Source organism: Taudactylus pleione, unplaced genomic scaffold, assembly GCF_031769625.1.
Source record: "Taudactylus pleione unplaced genomic scaffold, aTauple2 ptg000377l, whole genome shotgun sequence".
Lineage (NCBI taxonomy): Eukaryota > Metazoa > Chordata > Amphibia > Anura > Myobatrachidae > Taudactylus > Taudactylus pleione.
In genome coordinates this window covers 6,025,939-6,051,950 of record NW_028284778.1, presented here as the reverse complement: position 1 = coordinate 6,051,950, position 26,012 = coordinate 6,025,939, and the positions used below count along the sequence as shown (strand labels likewise).

Genomic DNA, 26,012 nt, shown 5'->3' with positions numbered 1-26,012 from the left:
CGTCAGGGCGTGCAAAAGCAATCAGGGGGGAATATCTCCATTTCTTCAATGGTGTGGGTGCCGTGGAATGGCAAGAAAATTACATCTAATTGTTTATTATACCCATGCTCAATATTTTAAAAATGAAAATAAAAGTTTTTACATGCACTGAGTTTTGGATGCTTATTTGAATTAAATTTACTAAAATATCATTAGATTATTTACAAAATTAATTTTTAATTATTTTTTTTTTTTTAGGTAAATATAAAGTGTTTGTTGTTTTAAAAGTGTTTTTTTATGGGTTTTTTTTTGTTTTACACCAACATCTGGATATAATCTGGGTATTAAGTTATGATTAGGAGTGAAAATTGTGGGCCTGATTCAGAGACGGTCGCTCTGACAGCGCGCTCGCTCTGAATCATGGAGTCCTTTTTTTTAATTTTTTTTAAATTGAGCGGCCTCCTGGCCGCTCACATAGCTGTGGGTGACCACTCACAGCTATTGCGAGAGGCCAAGATGATGGTTGTGATGGTCAAGACCATCAAGACTATCCGGCTTGCAACGAGACCCTTGTGGTAGGGTCTCGCCCATCGCAATCCTCCGGAGAGCTTTCGGCACTAACAGAGCCGGAAGCTCTCCACTGACATCACTTGTGATGTTAGTGGGGCCGCCCCCAAACAGGGCGAGCTGTCACTCACCATCGACAGATCGCCCCCTCTGGTGTGAGACCCGGAGCGACGAAGCACCCGGAGCTAGCCGGGTCTCGCGCATGCACACGCCCAGTGGTCAACCATCGACCCGGTTGCGAGCGCTCAGCACTTGCGACCGGGTCTGAATCAGGCCCTGAGTTCACAAATGATTCAGGTTCAGTATATATAGGATGGAGGGCACGTGATTTCTTCCTAATCACTTTGCACTCCATGCAGTCCTAGCTGGGGTCCCCACAGACTCCTTACGCTCACCTCAAACTTCTGTACTCTAAGAATTATATATATATATATATATACACATACACACATACATATACACATACAAATACATACACACACTATACAGCTCATGGTGATGACAGGCAGCCCCAGAGGGAGGTCTGTCCTCATCCTAGGACTGCCAGTCCGGGCAGAGATCAGTAGCGTTCCTGCTAGGTTGTTTTAGCGGAGAAATATGCCCTGCCCTCCATAAGCGCTGGTGACATACATTGCTTAATGAAAATCACTCACACAACCCACCGTTTATTCTACATGAAAGCACCATCAATAAAGAAAAACACAAGACCAGAGTATTGAACTTTGTAAAATTTATAAGTATCAAAAAATAAAATCTGGACCGGATTAATTGAATATTACCAGACCAATGAGTGCCTCCTCAGTAGGGACTACCCAAAAATGAGAAGCTTCAGGCACTGAAATAATCATAATATACAGTCGGGAGCTAAACAGTGATGTCAACATAAGCAGGGTGAAGACCAAGAAATAGGGTTCAAAAACAGTATCCATGGGAGCACAAGAAGTATGCAGATTTCAAAACGTCCGGAAAACAGGTGCAAATGAAGTACATTGGCCAAAGTTAAGGCACTATGTACATGCTCAAATTCAGCCTTGACAAAGAACCAAAGAAAAAGTAGTGTCAAATTTTTGAACCACCAAAAAAAAAAACGTACATTAAAAAAAACCTAATAATTATAATACTCTTCATCATCGGCCTCCAGCGTAGCATGTGCACTCATCCATGATGAGCGTACGTCACTGCTGGGAATGGGAACTGGTGTCTGTGGGGCGCCCGACGCATGATAGGTGAGGGGATGTGACGGAGGAAGAATTGGCATTAGTTGGGACGCGGGTCTATGAGATGGGATAGGGAAATTGTCAGAAGACAATGGGATGGGCTGCGGCATAATATATTACCCTATGTTACTATGTTCGTCCAATTTTCCTTCGTGAGCTAGTATCAAAGAGTTATATATTATTCGCTTGAAATGATGCAGCTGGTTTTGAGCCATGCTGTCCATTTCGTTGCCGATGTGAGCAGCAAAAGTTTGATTTGGACCGGGGGGTGTATGTAAAACCTCCTCCGCGTGACTCAAAAATCTGTCACTTCTTGACAGGCCAGAGGATGGAGTCCTGGAAGCCGACCTCCGCTTCTTGGCGGGTGTTGCCACTGCCGGCCTCTCTATTGTTGACTCCATATCCTCTGTGGTCTCGCTGGTTGAAGGGACAGAATTCACATCCAGGAATTCCTCCTTAGAAAAATGAAAAACAAAGATTAAAAGTATTTCGATTTTAACAAAATAAACATACATACAGTGGCTTACAAGTTGTTTTTTTAATTAAAAAAAGGACAGCATTTGGAGCATCACCATCCTGTCCATCCAAGAGAAAGATAATACACTATGTCCAGTTAAAAGATATAATAGTTTAATTGCATACCTGGTCCTGCCCCTCCACATTCTCCACGAGGGGCTCTGATATCTCGGGTACCAGCGAAGACCGCGCCCGTTTCTTTGGCTCTTGGTCAAGGACGAATTTGAGCAGGTCATAGTACCATAACCTTGGCTTTATGACTTCATCTGCACCTGCTCCCGAACGTTTTGATTCTTCATACTTCTTGTGCTCCTTCAGGAACACTGTTCTCAAACCCTGGATCTTGGTCTTCACCCAGTCTATGCCAACATCACTGTCGTACTCCCGACTGTATACCAACAATTTCTTCAGTGCCTGAAGTTTCACATCACGGTTGGAGTAGTCCCTATCTGAGTACTTCCAGAGGCACTCATTGGCCTGGTACATTTCAATGAACCCGGACACAAAAGCTCTGGATTGAGTTCCAGTGATGTCTGCAAGTGAGAAATTTTTTTAAAAAAATAATAATAAAAAAACAACAACAAAAAAACACAAAAACAGATACATTACCCCCCAAGTTTCCCTTATAGAACAACCCTAGTCCTCCTTCATGCAGCACCCCCACAGTATTGCCCTTATGTAGCACCCCCCGTATGCCCCTTATGTAGCACCCCCCGTATGCCCCTTATGCAGCACCCCCACAGAATGCCCTTTATGCAGCAACCCCCTGTAGCTCTTTTAAGCTGCCCCCCAAGTCCCTTGATGCAGCACCCTCCAAGTTCCACACCCCAATTGTGTGCCGCCTCTTGTACCCCTTCCCAGTGCAAGTCCCCAGGAAGTGCTACATTGGTGGTCAGTGGTTTACAACTAAATACTTATTACCGATGTTCAAAAGTGATCCGCGTTTTCCTCCAAATACTGCTGGATCTTCTCACACGCTCCGTCAGGGCAGAATCAACAAAATGGAGGTTTGGGAGTGTCAGGGAGTGGTTAATAGTTTGATCGTTCAGCGTGAACGATGTATAAGCGATGTGTAAGCGATGTGTAAGCGATCAAGTGAAATTGACCTGCATGTTCAGTCGATGGAGGAGACGATCAAACGAGCAGCAGGAGCGCGCATCGTTCATCGTTAGAAACAATTACTGCACGATTTGCAAACGATTTTTAAACGATTGAACGATATAGTTATCGTTCAATCGCCTGCACACTTCTATATTTTACACTGCACTGTCACTCTTTTTCCATTTTTCGTGTGATGCCCTGGGGGGGGGGTCCTGGGCTTGACGTTATTTTGGGGTGCTCTGCGCCTCGGACGTGAACCTATTAGTGTTAGGGACTGCTAGTGACAGAGAAGCCGTGACGAGGCCTAGCAGCTTCCCATGTATTTGCAAACGCATGCAACTAATATCTCTGATGTCTATTACCATATAGTGTTCATATGTTGTTGCTAGTATAATTCAGTGTGCTGAGGAACAATAGGGGGTTAAATACCCCTCTCTTTTCTACCTGGCATTGCATAAGGGGCCAGTCTGGGAGCACTACTTCAGCCAGGGGCAATGCATAAGGGCAAAGCTAAACTACAGGGGGCAATGCATAAAGGGGAAAACTACAGGGGGCACTGTATAAAGGGCACAAATACAGGGGGCAATGCCCCGTATGCAATGCCCCGTAATGGTCCCCCGTATGCAATGACCCTTATACAGTGCCCCTTGTAGCGCTCCCCCCTATGCAATGCTCCATGCAGCGCTCCCCCCTATGCAGTGCCCCTTATAGCACTCCCCCCCGATACAGGGCCCCACTGTATGCAATGCCCCTTATACAGTGCACCCGTATGCAATGCCCCTTGTAGCACTCCCCCTTATGCAATGCCCCTTGTAATGGTCCCCCATATGCAATGCCCCTTATACAGTGCCCCTTGTAGTGGCCCCCTCTATGCAATGCCCCTTGTAGTGGTCCCCCATATGCAATGCCCCTTTATACTTGTAATGGTCCCCCGTATGCAATTCCCCTTATACAGTGCCCCTTGTAGTGGTCCCCCGTTTCCAATGCCCTTTATGCAGTGCCCCTTATAGTGGTCCCCCATATGCAATGCCCCCTGCAACGTCCCTTGTAGTGGTCCCCTGTATGCAATGCCCCTTGTAGCGCTCCCACCTATGCAATTTCCCCTTGTAGTGGTCCCCCATATGCAATGCCCATTATACAATCCCCTTGTAGTGATCCCCCGTATGCAATGCCCCTTGTAGCGCTCCCCCTTTGCAATGCCCCAGCTGTGGCCCCCTATGCAGTGCCCCCCCCCTTGGGTTGAAACCACTGGTGGCCAGCGGTGGGTACTTACCTATTTTAGAGGAAAAAATACATAAATCAGGTGATCAAGGCGTCTCAGTCAGCACAAAATGGAGGCCGGGGAGTGTCAAAATACTACAATATCATTGATCGTAGATCATTCTTTGATACTGAACGATATGAACAATTTGGTCATCGATATCATACAAGTTGGCCTGCATGCATGGACGATCAAAGATATCTTGATCGTCCATGCGGGAACGTGCACCACATGGTCGTTGGTAGGTTGTTGGGTACATAAAAATGAACGATATTACCGATCTAACGAAGTACGATATCGTTATCGTTCATATCATTCATGAAAATCGTACCATGTGTATGCAGCATTAGGTATTATCCGATTACTATTTCAGCACAGGTTTTAAATGGCAACAGGGAGAGACTAGTATTACAAGGTCACTTTGTAAATCGGCCCCTTGTAGTGGTCACCCGTATGCAATGCCCCTTATACAGTGCCCCTTGTAGTTGTCCCTCCGTATGCAATGCCCCTTATACAGTGCACCTTGTAATGGTCCCCTGTATAAAATTCTCCTTATTACAGTGCCCCTTGTAGTGGTCCCCCATATGCAATGCCCCTTATACAGTGCCGCTTGTAATGGTCCCCCGTATGCAGTGCCCCTTGTAGTGGTGCCCCGTATGCAATGCCCCCTGCAATGAGCCTTATACACTTCCCCTTGTAATGGCCCTCCGAATGCACTGCCCCTTGTAGTGGTCCCCCATATGCAATACCCCTTATACAGTGCTGCTTGTAATGGTCCCCCATATGCAATGCCCCCTGCAATGACCCTTATACAGTTCCCCTTGTAATGGCCCCCTGAATGCAATGCCTCATATACAGTGCCCCTTATAGCGCTCCCTCCTATGCAATGCCCCTTGTAGCGCTCCCTCCTATGCAATGCCCTTTGTAGCACTCCCCCCTATGCAGTGCCTTTGGAATGGTCCCCCATATGCAATGCCCCTTATACAGTGCCCCTTGTAGCGCTCCCCCCTATGCAATGCTCCATGCAGCGCTCCCCCCTATGCAGTGCCCCTTATAGCACTCCCCCCGATACAGGGCCCCACTGTATGCAATGCCCCTTATACAGTGCACCCGTATGCAATGCCCCTTGTAGCACTCCCCTTTATGCAATGCCCCTTGTAATGGTCCCCCATATGCAATGCCCCTTATACAGTGCCCCTTGTAGTGGCCCCCTCTATGCAATGCCCCTTGTAGTGGTCCCCCATATGCAATGCCCCTTTATACTTGTAATGGTCCCCCGTATGCAATTCCCCTTATACAGTGCCCCTTGTAGTGGTCCCCCGTTTCCAATGCCCTTTATGCAGTGCCCCTTATAGTGGTCCCCCATATGCAATGCCCCCTGCAACGTCCCTTGTAGTGGTCCCCTGTATGCAATGCCCCTTGTAGCGCTCCCACCTATGCAATTTCCCCTTGTAGTGGTCCCCCATATGCAATGCCCATTATACAATCCCCTTGTAGTGATCCCCCGTATGCAATGCCCCTTGTAGCGCTCCCCCTTTGCAATGCCCCAGCTGTGGCCCCCTATGCAGTGCCCCCCCCCCTTGGGTTGAAACCACTGGTGGCCAGCGGTGGGTACTTACCTATTTTAGAGGAAAAAATACATAAATCAGGTGATCAAGGCGTCTCAGTCAGCGCAAAATGGAGGCCGGGGAGTGTCAAAATACTACAATATCATTGATCGTAGATCATTCTTTGATACTGAACGATATGAACAATTTGGTCATCGATATCATACAAGTTGGCCTGCATGCATGGACGATCAAAGATATCTTGATCGTCCATGCGGGAACGTGCACCACATGGTCGTTGGTAGGTTGTTGGGTACATAAAAATGAACGATATTACCGATCTAACGAAGTACGATATCGTTATCGTTCATATCATTCATGAAAATCGTACCATGTGTATGCAGCATTAGGTATTATCCGATTACTATTTCAGCACAGGTTTTAAATGGCAACAGGGAGAGACTAGTATTACAAGGTCACTTTGTAAATCGGCCCCTTGTAGTGGTCACCCGTATGCAATGCCCCTTATACAGTGCCCCTTGTAGTTGTCCCTCCGTATGCAATGCCCCTTATACAGTGCACCTTGTAATGGTCCCCTGTATAAAATTCTCCTTATTACAGTGCCCCTTGTAGTGGTCCCCCATATGCAATGCCCCTTATACAGTGCCGCTTGTAATGGTCCCCCGTATGCAGTGCCCCTTGTAGTGGTGCCCCGTATGCAATGCCCCCTGCAATGAGCCTTATACACTTCCCCTTGTAATGGCCCCCCGAATGCACTGCCCCTTGTAGTGGTCCCCCATATGCAATACCCCTTATACAGTGCTGCTTGTAATGGTCCCCCATATGCAATGCCCCCTGCAATGACCCTTATACAGTTCCCCTTGTAATGGCCCCCTGAATGCAATGCCCCTTATAGCGCTCCCTCCTATGCAATGCCCCTTGTAGCGCTCCCTCCTATGCAATGCCCTTTGTAGCACTCCCCCCTATGCAGTGCCCTTTGTAATGGTCCCCCACTATGCAATGCCCCACCGTATGCAATGCCCCTTGTAGTGGTCCCCCATATGCAATGACCCTTATACAGTGCCCCACTGTATGCAATGCCCCCTGCAGTGTCCCTTATACAATTCCCTTTGTAATGGCCTCCTGAATGCACTGCCCCTTATATAGTGCCCCTTGTAGTGGTCCCCCATATGCAATGCCCATTATACAGTGCTGCTTGTAATGGTCCCCCGTATGCAATGCCCCCTGCGATGACCCTTATACAGTTCCCCTTGTAATGGCCCCCCGAATGCAATGCCTCTTATACAGTGCCCCTTGTAGCACTCCCCCCTATGAAATGCCCTTGTAGCACTCCCCCCTATGCAGTGCCCCTTGTAATGGTCCCCCGTATGCAATGCCACCTGCAGTGCCCCGTATACAATTACCCTTGTAATGGCCCCCCGAATGTAATGCCCTTTATACAGTGCCCCTTGTAGTGGTCCCCCATATGCAATGCCCCCTGCAATGACCCTTATACAGTGCTCTCTTCTCCCCAGGCTGTTTTCTGCGGGCGCATCACAGCCTGACGCCCGGCACTTTTCCCCGCCGACCCCCGCTGTGGAACGCTGGCCTCTGAAGTGACCGGAAGCCTCCGATCGCTTCAGAGGCCAGCGTTACTAGTGATGCCCTGCGCAGGTTACGTCATGACGTGAGGAGCCAGCCCCACGCGCCTGCTGGATCTAATTAGATCCAGTCAGCGCAAGGCAGCGGAAGCGGCAGCAAGTAAAGGTAAGTGCTGGGCTGGGGCCAGGACTAGCCTGGGGGCACTGCATAAGGGACACTATTAAACCTGGGGGCACTGCATAAGGGACACTATTAAACCTGGGGGCACTGCATAGGGCAAACAAAAAAATGGCAGCTGCTCAATCTAGTAGTACTTTTTTCAGATGCATGAAAGGGAGGGGTCTTACCAAGTAGAAAAGAGAGGGGGGTTTAACCCCCTATTGTTCCTCATCACACTGAATAATACTAGCAACAATATATGAACTATACTACTATATTGTAATAAAATTTCAGAGATATTGGTTGCATGCATTTGCAAATACATGGGAAGCTGCTAGGCCTCGTCACGGCTTCTCTGTCACTAGCAGTCCCTAACACTAAAAGGTTCACGTCTGGGGCGCAGAGCACCCCAAAATAACATCAAGCCCAGGGACCCCTCCAGGGCATCACACGAAAATGGAAAGAGTGACAGTGCAGTGTCAAGTATAGAAGTGTGCAAGTAATTACTAAGTGTTAAGGGGTTAAAATATGTGAAAGATTACATGAATAATAAACAAACATAAAAAGGTGATGTGAAAAGTAACTATGTGTATTAAGTGGTGATGCCCTGAGGAGGCCCCTATGAAATCCCACCACCCAGATAGAGCAGCAGCGTTAGCTGCCAAATTTCTGACTAACCATCCCTGATGGAGGGGAACTAGCGGAGAATGGGCGACTGTCCGAATGGCTTCATCCGATCAAGATACACCTGTGGCTACATCATGCCCCCACATACCCCAGCTGCATGCCCTAGTGCGCCCAGACCTCACAGTCCAACATTACCGAACCCTAGGAGATGCTACACTTGTTGGCAGTCGGGAAACGTATGAGATTGCAAAACAAGCAGTGTCCTGAGTGGCACTGTATCAAGAAACATCATAATGGTGGGGAGGGGTACTACTATCCTGATGCGCCAGAGGTTGAGAGAGTAGTCTACCAAGGGGAGGGGGTAGCGCCAGTCAGGAATGCTACCCCTGTAAATATGAAAGGACACCTACAACCCGTCAAAGTTAATGGCCAGGAACTGTAGAGGTTCCGGGATTTGAAGGTCTCCATTACCCTGATACAGTCCAGTTTAGTTTCACATAACCAATGGCTAAAGAAAGGAAAATCAAAATTTCAATGGCAGGCAGCCAGATTGCAGTTATCCCCATGGCATGGGTTCATTTGGATTTGGGCCAGGGTTTGGAGAAGATGAATATGGGCTTACTGGACGTATTGCCAACTTCTGTGATTTCGGGAAATGATTAGGACCAAGGGCTGACTAGTTATTTTGTAATATTGTGTGTTTGCACTGATAGAGAAGGATAAGAAATTGTTCTAGTGACTGAGCAAGGATAATATGTGACTCTTTTCTGTATTAAGGGATTACTACTAACCTGTGCTGATATCTTTAGGAATTTCCTCCTTCTTACACTGCTGATCAGCGCTCACATACATCTCTTCTCCCTCTATATCTTCTGCCTTTATATCAGTCACATATGTCTCTTCTCCCTCTAGATCTTCTGTCTTTATATCAGTCACATAGGTCTCTTCTCCCTCTATATCTTCTGCCTTTATATCAGTCACATATGTCTCTTCTCCCTCTAGATCTTCTGTCTTTATATCAGTCACATAGGTCTCTTCTTCTCCCTCTGTATCTTCAACCTTAATATTATTCAAGTGGTCTTCACCCTATATAAACCAGCAATAAAGGAAGGCATTAATAATTATGGATTTCAATAAGAGATTAAACAATACAAATAATGGGACACACTCAGCTTGTCCCACATCATATGGTGAAAGTCACTTTGATATTCAGCGAGTTGCTCATTGACTTACACCCTTGACTGCTCAGTTTCACAAGACGGATGACCATAGGTCCAGCAGGGGAAATGTGCGGGTCAAGAACCACACATCAAGGAGCCCCCTGAAAGGGTTTATCTACCTCCCCCCGAGCTAGTCTCACTGTATCCTTACCAGCTGGAGTCAGCACCTAATACTGACCGGACTGTTCTAATAGAGGTAACCTCATACCATCGCTGCCATCCCAGAGAAGCGCTGAGTCTCCTCAATAAAAGGTTTGGCCCTACACACTGTCTGACTTTCATTTCCCTACACACCCACATCTTACACACTGCCTGTCTAAGCTGCCCAATACTCTCCACTACATATATTCTATAGTGCAGACAAGCACAACACTTACACACGTCTCACCCACACCATTCTCTATAACCTATCACCGGCTAACACTCTGCACTGCTAATACACCACATGTTCTAATCCCTCTCTTACATTTCTATTTTCCCATCCCCTTTTCCCCTCACCACCACACTACCTCCACCTTTGGCAGACCTCCACACACTCGTTAGGCCACAGCACACTTCCCTTCCTTATCTTCCCTGCACCCACACCACCACAAGAGGGCGCACCTACATTCCCTTTATATAACGTGAGGGAGGGAAACAAGGCACAGGTCAAACCAATGATGAGGTCATCTGAGAGAGTAGTCTACCAAGGGGAGGGGGTAGCGCCAGTCAGAATAATACATTTAGGTCCAATAGGAAAAGGCCAATATAGTGTAAGGAAATAACTATCTACTTATGTGACAGCACCTAAAGGATCCCGATATACGAGGGATATATTCACAATACAAGGATACAAAGGGGAAAAGCTGGGGACCATAAAGAACGCCATGGAGTGTTGTGCATCACAAGACAATGATAACTTGTTAAACTAGTGCAGAACAAGAAGACTGTCACAAAACCAGTTGTTACGTTCTAGATCTTGGGGCTTATATAATAGGTTGCGAGCTGCAGCTGCTGTGGGAACTCCTGTGAGTCCAAGCTGGTTTTGCCTTTAAAATGATTGCAGCTTTAAAAATACTGGAAGACTCGCAGGAGTTCCAGGAGTGGCTGCAGCTCGCAACCTATTACAAAAGCCCCTTATCTTTGTCCCCGGCCTTCAAAAATTGTACTATCGCAGGCCAAGGACTCAACACTCAGGTCACCAGAGCATGAGCAAACGTTGACTCATCTCACAGTATGCACAGATGGGAGAAGCTCATTCATGTGTGCAAAATGGCTGAGAACAAATAGTCTGATCATGGAGAGTGTCAGATCTAGCTACAGTTGTAGTGTTACAATTAGTTGGGAGCTCCAGTGAGGTAAGAACAGCATGTATTGTCTGCTCAGTGTCTCCACCCATCTATTTATATGTGACAGAACCTGAGCACAGGGCGCCACCAGCTCAACAACAGGGAAAGAGGAGACACTGAACATACTTAGGCTTAGCTAATTGGAAACAAATGCAGATTACAGAACACAACATATAAATCAAAGCTGCAATTGCTTAATGGTTCCTTATATTATCAGTAATTTCCTAAGTATAATATGTTTACTTAGCAAACTGGTAACAATGAAAGAAAAATATGAGATATGGTAAGAACTGACCTTTGTTATCTCTATTTCTACGAAGTCCATAGGGTTCCACAGGATACCTTGGGGTATAGGTGATGACGTCAGGCATCGGGCACCATAGAGTTAAGTTTTCACCCTCCCAGGATGCACTAGGGTCCCCCTCCTAGACCTCGCCCCCGAGCCAAGGCATCGTTACGTACCAAGCCATAGGCCGGAGGAGGAGAAGGAAGAGAGAGAAAAAAGATCTGGACACACACAAGAATCACATTCTCACCAGAGGGAGACGGAAAAACCGGTGACCAGAGTAAAGCCCATCTGCAGCACAGGTGCGACAGGGTGGGAGTCCTGTGGAACCCTATGGGTTTCGTAGAAATAGAGATAACAAAGGTAAGTTCTTACCATATCATATTTTCTACATCAGGGTTCATAGGGTATCCACAGGATACCTTGGGGATGTCCCAAGGCAGTATCCTTTAAGGGTGGGGACGCTCCTGTGCTGAAAGGAGAATCCGCCGCCCGAAGGAAGCATCCTGAGAGGCAAAGGTGTCAAACGCATAATACCTCACAAAGGTATGGACAGAGGACCACGTGGCAGCCTTGCAGATCTGGACTGCAGAGGCACCACGTCGAGCTGCCCGCGAAGGACCCACAGACCTAGTGGAATGAGCCCTCACAGAGGATGGAACCGGAAGGCCTTCATGAAGATAAGCTTCAGAAATTGCCATACGAATCCAGCCTGCCAAAGTCTGCTTTGAAGCAGGCCAACCCTTTTTACGGAAGCCATAAAGGACAAACAAGGCTTCCGACTTCCTAAATGAGGAAGTGCGGTCAACATAAATTCGTAAGGCCCGCACCACGTCCAAAGTGGCCTCACCCACTGAAAGATCAGGTGAGTTGAAAGCCGGCAAAACGATTTCCTCGTTGATGTGGAAACTCGAAACAACTTTGGGAAGGAATCCGGGACGAGTGCGCAGCACCGCCCTGTTCCTATGAAAAACCAGAAAGGGGGTCTACAAGAGAGAGCCCCTAAGTCAGAAACACATCTGGCCGAAGCAATGGCCAGAAGGAAAATTGTTTTAGCCGTTAGCCATTTAAGGTCCACTGAGCCCAGTGGTTCAAACGGCGGTCCCTGGAGAGCCCTCAGGACCACAGCTAAATCCCAAGGCGCCACCGGTGGAACAAAAGGTGGCTGAATTCGGAGAACACCTTGCATAAAGGTGCGCACATCAGGGATTGCAGCAATCCTACGATGGAACCAGACGGACAGGGCAGACACCTGCACCTTCAGAGACGCAAGGCGAAGCCCATGGTCCAGTCCCGCCTGTAGGAAAGCTAACACTCTAGACAGACGGAACTCCCGAGGGGCATAACCACTGGAAGAAAGTATGCCACACACGATGGTATATCCTCGCAGAAGATGGTTTCCGAGCCCTTAGCATAGTCTGCACTACAGAGCTGGAAAACCCCCTGGAACTTAACATGTCCGTCTCAACAGCCACGCCGTCAAAGACAGCCGAGTCAGGTCCGGGTGAAGACAAGGACCCTGTGACAGTAGGTCCGGTCGTAACGGCAACCGCAGAGGAATGTCCACGGACAGCCCCTGGAGGTCTGAGAACCAGTGCCGCCGGGCCACACGGGAGCCATCAACAGGAGCGTCCCTCCTTCCGGTTTGAACTTCCGGATTACCCGTGGAAGAAGGGAAAACGGAGGAAAGAGATAAGCAAACCGGAACGTCCACTGGACGGACAGAGCATCTACCAGAGACGCCTTTTCGTCTCTTGTGTGAGACCTGTACACCGGCAACTTGTTGTCATGCCGTGACGCCATGAGGTCGATCTCTGGAAGACCCCACCTGTCCACCAGAAGTTGAAAGACGTCCTGGTGCAGAGACCATTCCCCCGGATGAACGTCCTGGCGACTGAGAAAGTCCGCCTCCCCGTTTAGGACTCCCGGGACGAATACTGCTGATATGGCCGGGAGATTGCGTTCCGCCCAAACCAGGATTCGGGACACCTCTACGAGAGCCGCCCAACTTCGGGTTCCTCCTTGACGATTTATGTACGCCACGGTGGTGGCGTTGTCCGACTGGACCTGCACGGGGTGACCTTGGAGAACCCGATGTGCCTGCTGGAGAGCACTGAAAACCGCACGGAGCTCCAAGATGTTTATTGGAAGCTCTGTTTCTGCCCGAGTCCACCTGCCCTGGAACAAGTGTGGACCCGTGAGCGCTTCCCAGCCCCGAAGACTGGCGTCCGTTGTCAACAGGACCCAATTCGCCACCCAGAACGGACGACCCTTGTTGAGGTGGGTCGTCTGCAACCACCAGGCTAGGGACAGGCGAACCTCCGGAGTGAGCACCATCGTCTGGGACTTTACGCTCTGAGGCAGTCCATTCCATTTGGACAGGATCAACTGCTGCAGAGGTCTGGAGTGAAACTGGGCATATTCCACCATGTCGAATACTGACACCATGGAGCCCAGTAACCTCATCGGCGAGTGCAGGGACACACGGCGATTCTGCAGACAACTGCGCATCCTCAACTGCAAGGCAGGGATCTTTTCGCCCGTCACAAAGATCCTTTGCTGTCTGGAGTCCAATAAGGCTCCGAGGTGTAAAATCCTCTGAGACGGGACCAGGGTGGACTTCTGCCAGTTTATTAACCAGCCGTGCCGTTGCAGTACCGCAATCGTCAGATCCAAATGGCGTAGAAGGAGCTCTGGAGATCCTGCTACCAACAGAAGGTCGTCCATGTATGGCAACATGCGGACTCCCTGCAGCCGCAGGGAAGCCGCCATGACCGCCTTAACCTTGGTGAAAACACGTGGTGCTGTCGCCAGGCCAAAAGGTAACGCCCGGAACCGGTAGTGATCGTTGCGGATTGCAAACCTGAGGAACTGTTGATGGCGTAAAAGAATAGGGACATGCTGGTAAGCATCCTGTATGTCCAACGACACCATGTAATCCCCAGGTTCCAGCGCCAGAATGATGGACCGTAGGGTCTCCATCCGAAACCTCGGCACCCGCAAGGACCTGTTGAGTGCTTTGAGGTTGAGGATCGGACGGTACGACCCATTGGGTTTCTGCACCAAAAACAGATTGGAATAGAAACCCTGGCCCCTCTGGGAGAATGGAACAGGCACTATAACTCCAGCCTGGAGCATAGTGTGCAAAACCTTCCGCAGTTCCGTGGCTTTGTCCCGGTCTGATGGAAGACCCGTAGTGAAGAATCAGGATGGGGGCCTGTGCCGAAAGGAGAGGGCATACCCGTGAGAAACCATCTCGTGAACCCAATTGTCTGTCGTAGTCACCGACCAACACTGGGCGAACTGCAGCAGGCGGCCTCCCACTCTGGGATCCCAGGCTTGTCATCCGACTTAGGGGCCGGACGTCTGGTACTCCAGGCCTGTTTCCGGGGCTTGGCCGATTTTTTGGGGCCAGCCTGTCGGGGAAAAGACTGTGCTTTAGGCCTACCCTGGGCCCTGTAAGGCCGAAAGGACGACGTACCTGACCTGGAAGGAACTGCAGCAGATGTGAGACAGGCAGATTTGGCTGCCGCCAGCGTGGCTACAATTTTGTCCAGATCCGGACCAAATAGGACTTTTCCATTAAAAGGCAAAGCTTCTAAGCCCTTCTTGGAATCAGCGTCCGCCTTCCAAGATCGCAACCATAAGGTGCGACGAGCAGCTACAGCTGCCGAAGAAATCCGAGAACTCAGGGTACTGATATCCAAGGACGCCTCACTGATGTAAGTGGCCGAATCCCGGAGATTGCCTACCAACTCAGTCTGTTCAGCCGAACAGTCGGAGTCCAAAGACGCCTCCAAACTATCCGCCCAGCACTCCATAGCTCTGGCTACCCAACAAATGGCCATAGCCGGCCTTTAGGCAGATCTCCACCTTACGATCCGTAGCATCCTTCAAGGAGGACATTGAGGGCATGAGCAACGTGGCACTTCGGACCAGGCGTGTCTCATGAGAATCCACCTGTGGAGGGGATTCCCACTTTGAAATATAATTGTCCGCAAACGGGTAAGCCACCGCCAAGCGTCTCTGAGGCTGATACCATTTACCGGGGTGTTTCCACACCTCCTCTAAATGGTCTACTAACTGACTCGAAAGAGGAAACACAGTGGCGTCACCCTTAATATCCTTAAAAAAGGCATATTTAGACTTGGACACCGGATGATATTCATGCTCAATCACTAAAGCTGTGCGGACAGCCCGAATAAGTCCAGGAATATAAACCTTGGACTTAGCGTCCGACTCTTTAGACGGAGAGGTTCTTGGTCAGAAAGATCCAGAATCTCCCCATCATCAGTCGTACCGTCGTCGTCCTCATAAGGAGCTGACAAAGACGCCACCGGCCGCTTATGTGGCCGCAACACAGACTCCCCTTGTAACACGTCCGACAAATGCTGTACAGAACTTGGCAGTGAATTAACCCACGCAGGCTCCTGAGAGACTGGGGAGGAGAAATAGGGAGACTGTGGGGTACCATCAATTGTCTTGGGAAACCCTGCATGGGTGACGACACCAATGACTGCTGGGACAACCCCATCTGTGAAAACACAGGCTGCGGAGCTAGCTGGCCCACTAGGGTTGTAAGCGCTTTGGCGAAACAAGCCCAGGGTGGTTCCTTTACCGGAGCCGTGACAGTAATTGGCCGCACCAATAAATAACACTGCCGACATAGCCCCTCCGCTTTACCCTCCCCCTCCGCTATAGGTACCTTGCACGTAGTACACATAAGCTGGAGAGGAAAGTCACTCTCAGACATGATGGTAAGTATGTGACCCCTCTCACTGATACTTGTTAGTATAGTGAGAGAACCACCCTGCAATCACCGCACCGCAAGGGCTTTAGCAGAAGAAGAACAGGGACAGTGAAATGGCTGACAGTAGAAAGTGAAAGTACAGGCAGCAGACGCTAGCAGAAGTCACATACAATGCAAAGAAATCAATTCCCTGCACTATCAGCGCTGATTCTCAACTACGCAGACACACAGCCTGGTAGGACACAGCGCTGTATACACAGACCTGAACCAACGGAGGACAGGTATGCCGGGGGACCCAGACCGCGATGCCACCGATCTTCAGCGTCCAGCAGCGCTCACCATGCTTCCAGCAAAAGATGGCCACCGAGGAGCAGAGAGGAGGCCGGCCTTGGGGAGGAGCGCTGCCACAGGGCCAGTCAGCAGAGCAGAGAGGGCTGTGTGCAGCGGGGGAGGCACCGGGTGCGCTCCCCTGGCATGCAATTAACCCCTGGGATGCCACAGCGCTACCGCTCAGCCGCGGTCCGCTGTCCAGGGGGGTAGTGGACGCGCAGGTTAGGTACCTGGCTCCACGCTGCAGCCAGTCCCCAGGGAGCCCCCTGCCTGGGGACTCTGGACCATGTTACAGCAGGGACCCACCGCGGGACCCCGCTGCCCCCTTGAATCTGGCCATGGTCCCAAACATCTGGGGTCACCGCTAGCTGTGACCCCAGATGCTTACCAGCATCCCCGCATCAATACCGGCGGGGGTGTAGGGAAGACAGCATGGACGTCAGCACTGACTGTCCATGCTGTACAGCCAGATGACCAGCCACAGCTGCTTGAAGAAAACTTCAGGGGATAATCTTAGCCCCCCTCTAAACAGGTGCATCCGACTCCGGCCGGGCACCAAACGAAACTGAGATGCCTTGGCTCGGGGGCGGGGTATAGGAGGGGGTGCATCCTGGGAGGCTGAAAACTTAACTCTATGGTGCCCGATGCCTGACGTCATCACCTATAGCCCAAGTTATCCTGTGGATACCCTATGGACCCTGATGTAGAAATAGGATGATAATAGAAAATCACTGTGTAGAAAGGTGACAGTCCCCACCAACCTCAGCAACACAAACCAGGAAACGACCATTGTATGTCCAATGAAAGAGGGTGGTGAACTTCAACAGCCTTTAAAGGAACAATGCAGGAGGTTCATAAAGCAGGAGGCTATTATATCCCCAGAGAGCTTCTTCCATCAGCAGTCTGTGAGGGGAAAGAGGGGGTCTCCGCCGATGCAGCCTTCCATCACACAGCACAGGTCCAGGAGAGAAGTAATCTATTCCAAACAGCAAGAGTGGCTCACTACCTGACCAAGCACCAGCAGGCTACATGTTCAGGCTCTAGGAAGCAGCAGCAAATGCATGACCCTGTCCCAGGCAGCAAGCTCCGACATACACAGGCATCCAGGAGTCACCACACGTGGAGCTCACAGCACAGGAACGCCGATGGCAGCAGAGAAGGGCGTCTAATACCAGGGATCAATCAGCAGAACCTCAAAAGCTGCCGCCACCTCAAAGGATCAGGCAGGTAAGCAGCAACCAGATGGGGGGTATGAAGGGAGGACACAGTGTATCCCGGGACCCCACCAACCTGAGTCACAGGGAACACCAATCTCACTCGCCCACGATATCTGGCCAGGGGACTGCAGGAGGACACCCCGATTAAGCAGGTTTGGATACAAATATTCTCCCAACAAGGGACGCCAACCACAGGAAACTGCCACCAACAGATTCACACCATGGGGTCCCAGCGTTATGAAGGCCATCCACGCTGATTGCAGGACGGGTGGAAATATCCTTCTCTGGGAGAGTAGTCATGCCAAAATATTCCCCACACCAAGGGCAACTTACTGAGGTAAGTAGCAGCTTTGTATTCAAGATGAGGAGGATGGAGACAGATTCTGCAATGTCTCTCAGGAGTCTTACTAAAAGGCTGCCATACTAGTTGCCATCCCACCGGAAGTCCATAGTGCATAACTTTTCCATCTATAGTCTACTATGAAACCAATTCACCATTGAATTACAGCTGCTCCACAGATCACATAGGGGTCTATGTACCAAGTCTTAGAGAGCGATAAAGTGGACGTAGATAAAGTAGCAACCAATCAGCTCCTATAATTTTTTAAACACCGCCTGTAGAGTGACAGTTAGGAGATGATTGGTTGGTACTTTATCTCTCTCCAAGGCTTAGTACATAGACCCCCATAGTGATAAATCACTTTGGTATTTGGCGAGACCCTAGACCACACCTACCTGATCCTCCTGTGGGGTCCTGTGATTCTCCTCTATACCATCCTGGGAATGAAGAGGACGGGAACATCTCTCTGGGGTATTTCTGTTACTGGGTCCATCTGTAGGAGACACACAGTGACTGAGTACATTGTATGTGTGTATATATATATATATATATATATATATATATTATTATTATCATTTATTTATATGGCGCCACAAGTGTTCCGCAGCGCCTTACAAAGTACAAAAACAAATTATATACAAGTGACTTACAGAACAATACAATACAGGACATGGATAATATATATTGCTACATTAGTGACCATATCACCCAGATAAGCAACAGAGCATAAGCAACCAAGTGTTAGGTGCCCTAGTGGTGAGTAAGAAGTAAATGACACTATAGTAAGGAGAAGCACAAGAGGGTAGATGGCCCTGCTCGTGAGAGCTTACATTCTAAAAATATATATATATATAATTATCAGGTGATGTGTATATAGGTAGTCAGAGAACCTGATCCCCATTAGTCTCCTCTTACCCAGTGATGTGAGGGGCCGGTGATTCTCCATCATCACGTCCTTGTATAAATCCTTATGTGCTTCTATATACTCCCCCTCCTGTAATGAGACATAGACAGTGACATCCTGACACCTTATAGGAACCTGACACACACAATGATACAGTCATCACCCAGACACATCCGCTGGTGTTACTGTATAATGCCCCATTCCCAGCAGTCACCTCTCCAGTCATCACCCAGACACAGCCCCTGATGTTACTGTATAATGTCCCATTCCCAGCAGTCACCTCTCTAGTCATCACCCAGACACATCCCCTGATGTTACTGTATAATGTCCCATTTCCAGCAGTCACCTCCCCAGTCAGTCATCACCAGACACAGCCCCTGATGTTACTGTATAATGTCCCATTCCCAGCAGTCACCTCTCTAGTCATCACCCAGACACATCCCCTGATGTTACTGTATAATGCCCCATTCCCAGCAGTCACCTCTCCAGTCATCACCCAGACACAGCCCCTGATGTTACTGTATAATGTCCCATTCCCAGCAGTCACCTCCCCAGTCAGTCATCACCAGACACATCCCCTGATGTTACTGTATAATGTCCCATTCCCAGCAGTCACCCAGACACAGCCCCTGATGTTACTGTATAATGTCCCATTCCCAGCAGTCACCTCTCCAGTCATCACCCAGACACAGCCCCTGATGTTACTGTATAATGTCCCATTCCCAGCAGTCACCTCTCCAGTCATCACCCAGACACAGCCTCTGGTGTTACTGCAGAAGGTAACATTAAACGTCCATCTAGTTAGGACTATGTACATGGTACTAGGCACTGCGTATAGACCACAGTCACAGGTAGGACAGGGGCTGTATGTATACAATGAGCCATTCTTGTCTAATCTGCATTAATCAAAAAATTCCACAAAAGTGGAAAGTATCTTCTTATTGTAAAACAAAGGGGTCTATGTACCAAGCAGTGATAAGAGACAGAGTGAAAAGTGATAAGGTGCCAGCCAATCAGCTTCCAACTGCCATCTCACAGGCTGTGTTTGAAAAAGCTGATTGGCTGGCACCTTATCACAGACTTATCACTTTTCACTCTGTCTCTGATCACTGCTTAGTACATAACCAGTTAATTACATATAAAAATACAGTAATAGCTGTAAGCAGCTAAGTCTCAGGAATGTATCAGTAATAGGAAAACACAACATACTGTGACCAATGTGATATATCCCATCCTAATGTCACCATAACATAGTGTTCCCGCTAGGTTGTTTTAGCGGCGCGCCGCGCCCCCTACTCAATTTATAAAGGGCAGAAAGCACCCTGCCCTCCGGCGCGGGGCACCTCTGAAACAGCCTGGGGGTTCTGTCCCCACCCGTGGGCCGCACTGTCCTGCGGGTGGGGAAAACGGCGGTGCAACGGTCACCGACGGTGAATGGATGCCGGGTGCAAGCCCCCGGTATTCATGCACAGTGAGCGCAGCACTTGGGGGCTGACCGGCATGTCCTTAAGTGCCGGGCACGCCCCCAAGAGTGACAAATAGGGGACATGTCAAAGACTCGCCCCCTTTTCGGTCAAGCACAGAAGTGTATAGATGGCACCTAATGTCACTACATACAGATACATGGCCACTGTAACACCTAAATGATGAGATAAACTGTATAGAATACAGAGACACAAAATATGACAGATGCTATAACGCTGTAATAATAAGATGGTCCCATAGAGGATGTGACAGAAGGTAACAGTAACACATAGTATTCCCGGCTACATCCTAATGTACACACTGTTGATATACATAATAGGTTAGGGTTATGCTATAATACGCCATCAGTGTTACCTGTCAGGCTGGACAAAGGTTACACCTGACACACAGGAGGCCTCACTGACAGGAGAACAGGGGGGTCCTGTATTATTAGTAGTGATGAGAGTGATGTCACCGACATTCCCAGCATTCCTCACTTCCCCAGTCAGACTGTCACAAGCCGCTGCACTGAGAACGCAGGGCGAGGCGAACGCCGGGCAATCGTTTGCTGAACTCCTCCCCATCACCTGTCCATCATCCTTGGTCTGTCCTGGATGGCTCCTGTGGCTATTTCCTGCTGGTGTAAAGGCTGCTCCGGTGCCGATGATAGCGTTTCAAGTGTTTCCGGTTTTGGTGTTGTCTCCTGTTATCCAGTGGAGTACCCAGTCCTCCTGTCAGCTCTTGTTACATGCCATTTGTGTCATCTAGGCAGCACGGTGCGCATATCTACTACCTGCCATTTGTGTCATCTAGGCGGCACGGTCCGCATGTCCACGCTCTGCCGTTTGTGTCATTCAGGCAACACAGACAGCACTAAGTGTCCAGAGTGCGCAGTTATGTGTCCAACTGCTTGTGTCAACCCGGCAGCACAGGCCGCAATCCAGCGTCCAAAGTACGCAATCAAGTGTACCACCGATTGTGTCAACCCTGCGACACAGGCCGCAACCCAGCGTACCACCGCCTTTGTCAACCTGGCGGAACACGTCCTCAGATCACCGCAGCCAAAGCTTACCAGCTGTCAAGGATGTTACACAGCCCAAAGGCCGCATCTTGTCCTACGGCCCGCAGGCCACAACAAGCCAAGGCTATCAGCCCTCAAGGCAGCTGCTCGGCCGAAAAGCCGCATCTTATCTCACTGCCCTCGGGCCACGACTAGTCTAAAGGTGGGTACACAACTGACATATATATGCAGATCACTCGATCTGCAGATATATCTATCTGCAGATGATGGTCGTTCATACACACTGAACGCCCATCATCTGCTTGTGCCCTCGGGTGCCGGGGGGCAGAACCCGGCGGCCGGGGGCGTGTCCCGTCCCCCTCCTCACGGCTGCCGCTGTGTGTGTACGGGCGGTCTGCAAACCGCCTGTACACACCTGCAGATGGACAGATATGTCTGCAGACATATCTTTCCATCGGCTGTGCAGCACAGCCAATGCGATATGTCGGTGAACGACGAGGTTCACTGACATCACGGGTACACACTGCCCGACGGGCGGCAGATACATTGGCCGATGAATTGTTCGGCCAATGTATCTGTCAGTGTGTACCCAGCTTAAGACTTACCAGTCCTCAAGACTGCTGCATAGCCCACAGGCTACATCAACTTCTCCAGGCCTCGGGCTACAACTAGTTAAAAGCCTACCAGCACTCAAAGCTGCTCCACAGCCGCAGCTAGCCAAGTGTTCCAGCCCTCAAGGCTGTTGCAGGACTATACCCTCAAAAGATAATACCCATTCCATAACACAGACACACTGACAGACCAGCAGTGATCGCAAATACGCGCTATAGCGCGCATTTTAGCCATAAATGAGGACTGGGGGGACGCGCTCCGCTGCCGGCCAATCTCCGGCTCCCGGTTACATGATTCATGTCTCCCCTGGCCCGGCTGCAGACCCACAGCTATAAGAGCGTCCAGGAGGACTCTCCATAATTATGGAGGTGGGCCCTGATTCAGAGCGAGCGCTCTGGTCAGAGCGTCCGGCTCTGAATCAGGGCCATAGTCTGATGTCATATCGGCTACACACTGCCTGATATCATCCAGGCTACACACTGACCAGCATATACAGCCTGATATCATACCAGCTACACACTGACCAATATAAAGTCATTCAATTCACATTATATGATGCATAGAGAGCTCCCCATAGAAGTAATATTCTGAACCTGTCGGGGGAAGACACCTCTGACATAGACTCTGTTTACCATTGGTACTGAACGGAGCAACGTGAGATTGAGACCCCCTAAGAGCAGAATGGAAGGAAGATATAAAGAGCACCTGCTTCTACTATCTCTGCGGTCCTCGGTTATCCCCTGTTGTGTATACACAGTGTTCTTCCCGGCTGTGGCATCAAAAAGTAGCCGGGTGGGGCCTTCGCAATCATGCGCGCGCCAGGAAAATGGGGTACCTCCCTTAAGGTGCCCACACACATACCGATGTCCTCACGATACGATTTTATGGCCAATTTCCTCATGAACTTTCACGGGAGCTCCCTTGCCATCGTGATCACGATTTGGAGTTAAAAATGTCCAATCTGACTAAAGATCCATCTTGCAGCCAATGCATTGTATCCCAGATTGGCTAATCTGCCCTACAGCACGGCAGATCAGAAGATGCGATGTACGACGAGCGGGGACGCGCATCGGCATCGTGCTCGTGAGAATAAACTCACGATTTGTACCTTTTTTACCCGATTCGTCGTCATCGGCCAAATCGTGTAAACTGTCGCTATGTGTGTGGGCACCTTTACCAATCCAGCCCAACAGGTCTCAGGTTGCTCCCCCACTGGCTCTCAGTCAAAAGTGCCCTTTATATAGTGCCCCCTGTAGTTTTCCCCTTCATGCATTGCCCCCTGTAGTTTAGCTTTGCCCTTATGCAGTGCCCCCAGGCTGAAGTAGTGCCCCCAGACTGGTCCCTTATGTAGTGCCCCCAGGCTTAAATAGTGCCCCCAGACTGGCCCCTTACGCAGTGCCCCCAGGTTTAAATAGTGTCCCTTATGCAATGCCCCCAGGCTGGCCCCTTACGCAGTGCCCCCCAGGTTTAAATAGTGTTCCTTATGCAGTGCCCACAGGCTTAAATAGTACCCCTTAGGCAGTGCCCCCAGACTGGTCCTGGCCCCGGTCCCAGCCCAGAACTTACCTTTACTTGCTGGACGCTCACGCTCCCACTCCCGTCGCTCTGACTGGATCAAACTAGATCCAGCGGGCACACGGGGCAGGCTCGTCACGTCGCGGGTGACGTCATGACGTCACCAGTGCAGTGCATCACTGGGAACGCTTGCCTCTGAAGCGATTGGAGGGTTCTTTAGCCTCCAGTCACTTCAGAGGCCAGCGTTCCACAGCAGGGGTCGGCAGGGAAAGTGTTGGGCGGTAGGCTGTTTCTGCCGGGCGATGCGCCCGCAGAAAACAGCCTGGGCAGAACACTGATACACATTGCAGGGTGGAAGTGCCAGTGTTCGGGAGATGAGAGAGCCGGCTGAAATACCTGGTGGTCTGGGAGAGCGGACACCGTGGGAGAGATGAGCAGGAAAGCAGTCCCGACCTGCAGTCTGTGGTGCTGTCGGATGCCGGGTCACGTGGGCGCCATACAGAGACCTTGGATACCGGCCCTAGTTGATGACACTCGTTTCACTTTGTTAAAGCTTGTTCACATCGGAGCCTTTAACACTGCGGTGGGGGAGCTTCTTTTATGGTATTAGTGGGCGGGCTTAGTTTTTTCAATTGACATAATTGAAGACTTGCCCATATTATTTTCAGACACAGTATATCTATGCATTGGTTATCAAAAGAATATAACAAAAGGAAAGAAAACAAAATTCTTAAAAAGAGTGCACCACCAAAAGAAAAATCCTGTCCTGCCGAGTCATCTGTTAAATGATTGAGCACTCTCTGCAAAAGTATCTGAGATGTCATCAGTGGATCTACCACATATGTATATATAACTGCGATGGTTGCTCTTTTATCCAGGCTACGCAAGCTGAAGCGTACAGCAGGCTGGCCAGGTCCTGGTCACTTACGAGGCCAGGAAATCTGTGTCCACCGATGCAGACCCTGGCCTCCTCGATCCTGGAAAAACAATGGCCAGCCACGCTCTCAAACGCCGCTGCTGCTTGGAGGGGTCCTAGCGTTCCCGCTAGCCTGTTTTAGCGGGGCGCGGTGCCCTGCCCTCCTTCTGGAGGGCAAAAAGCGCCCTGCCCTCACAGCCTGCAGGTGTCGTCTTCACCCGCGGGTTGCAGTGTCCCGCGGGTGGGGAAATGTGCGGTGACCCGGTCACCGCAGGAGAATAGACGCTGGGTGCATGCACCCGGCATCTATTCCCCCCGTCAGCAGCGTTTGGGGGCTGCCCGGCATGTCCGTAAGTGCAAGGCACGCCCTCAAGAGTTAAAAAAGGGGATGTGTCTTATAGACACGCCCCCTTTTCAATGGCCACGCCCCATTTTCGGGAGTGCCCTCTCTAGCCCTGCCTGCCACCGGAGCTAGAGTGAACACTAGGGTCCTGTATATGCGCATGTACAGAATGGGTCCTCCACATGCGCAGACTCCAAAATATCAGAGATGTGTGCTAACCATCCAGTTAGTGTTCATCTCTGAATAAAGTCCGTTATTATCAAGAACGCTCCTTAATTAAGACCTTGTGGAGAGAGCAAATTGAGACTAAAGACATCGGGAATGGTAATAGGGGGCACAGTGGTGGGAGAGGAGAGTACACAAGAAATGCAGAAGGGGTACAGACATGGGAAGAGGTGTTCAGGGGGCACGGGGGAGTACACAGGAGAGCAGAGGGGTACAGACATGGGAAGAGGTGTTCAGGGGGCACGGGGGAGTCCACAGGAGATCAGAATAGGTACAGACATGGGAAGAGGTGATCAGGGGGCGCGGGGGAGTACACAGGAGAGCGGAAGGGTACAGAAATGGGGAGAGGTGATCAGGGGGCAGGGAGGAGTACACAGGAGAGTAAAGGGGTACAGGACATGGGAAGAGGTGATCAGGGGGCACGGGGGAGTACACGGAGCGTGGAAGGGTACAGACATGGAGGAGAGGTGATCAGGGGGCACGGGGGAATACACAGAAGAGCGGAAGGGGTACAGACATGAGTGTACATATATTTAATATTTGTTTACAGCAACTGCTATAATTATCATGCGCTGTGTAATAAGACACCACAACCTGCTCCATCAGTATTATAACAACAGGATACCACGGTCTACTTCCTTATATTAAAATAACAGTACACCAGAGCCTGCTCCACTTGTATCATAATAAGACACGATAGTTTGCTCCACTTGTATAATAGGACACGTCAGTCTCCCCATATAATAATCACAGGGCACCAGAGGGCGCTGCACCTGTATAATAATAACAGAAATATACCTTTCCATGATGTAATACTTACCCTGCATGCACCACGCAGTGCAACCAGCAAAGTCGCAGGAAGATGAGGCCGCAGGTCGCGAAGATTAGAAGGAAGACCGGCGCTGCTGTGGACTAGAGAGGGGACGCCCCATTCCGGCCCCGTAAGCCACGCCTCATGGCCGACG

General features: G+C 49.9%; 1 protein-coding gene across 1 annotated transcript; it reads right to left on the bottom strand.

Moving 5' to 3' along the window:
* Nucleotides 1–1,310: 1,310 nt before the first annotated feature.
* LOC148508088 (uncharacterized) lies at nt 1,311–25,993 on the bottom strand. The gene is made up of 6 exons (XM_088445275.1): nt 25,868–25,993; nt 18,963–19,041; nt 18,443–18,540; nt 9,368–9,662; nt 2,406–2,812; nt 1,311–2,218 (listed from the first exon to the last, which is right to left on the bottom strand). Exons 2-6 carry the CDS (start codon nt 18,994–18,996, stop codon nt 1,880–1,882), a joined length of 1,173 nt encoding a protein of 390 aa, XP_088301401.1. The 5' UTR covers nt 18,997–19,041; nt 25,868–25,993; the 3' UTR covers nt 1,311–1,879.
* Nucleotides 25,994–26,012: the final 19 nt, after the last annotated feature.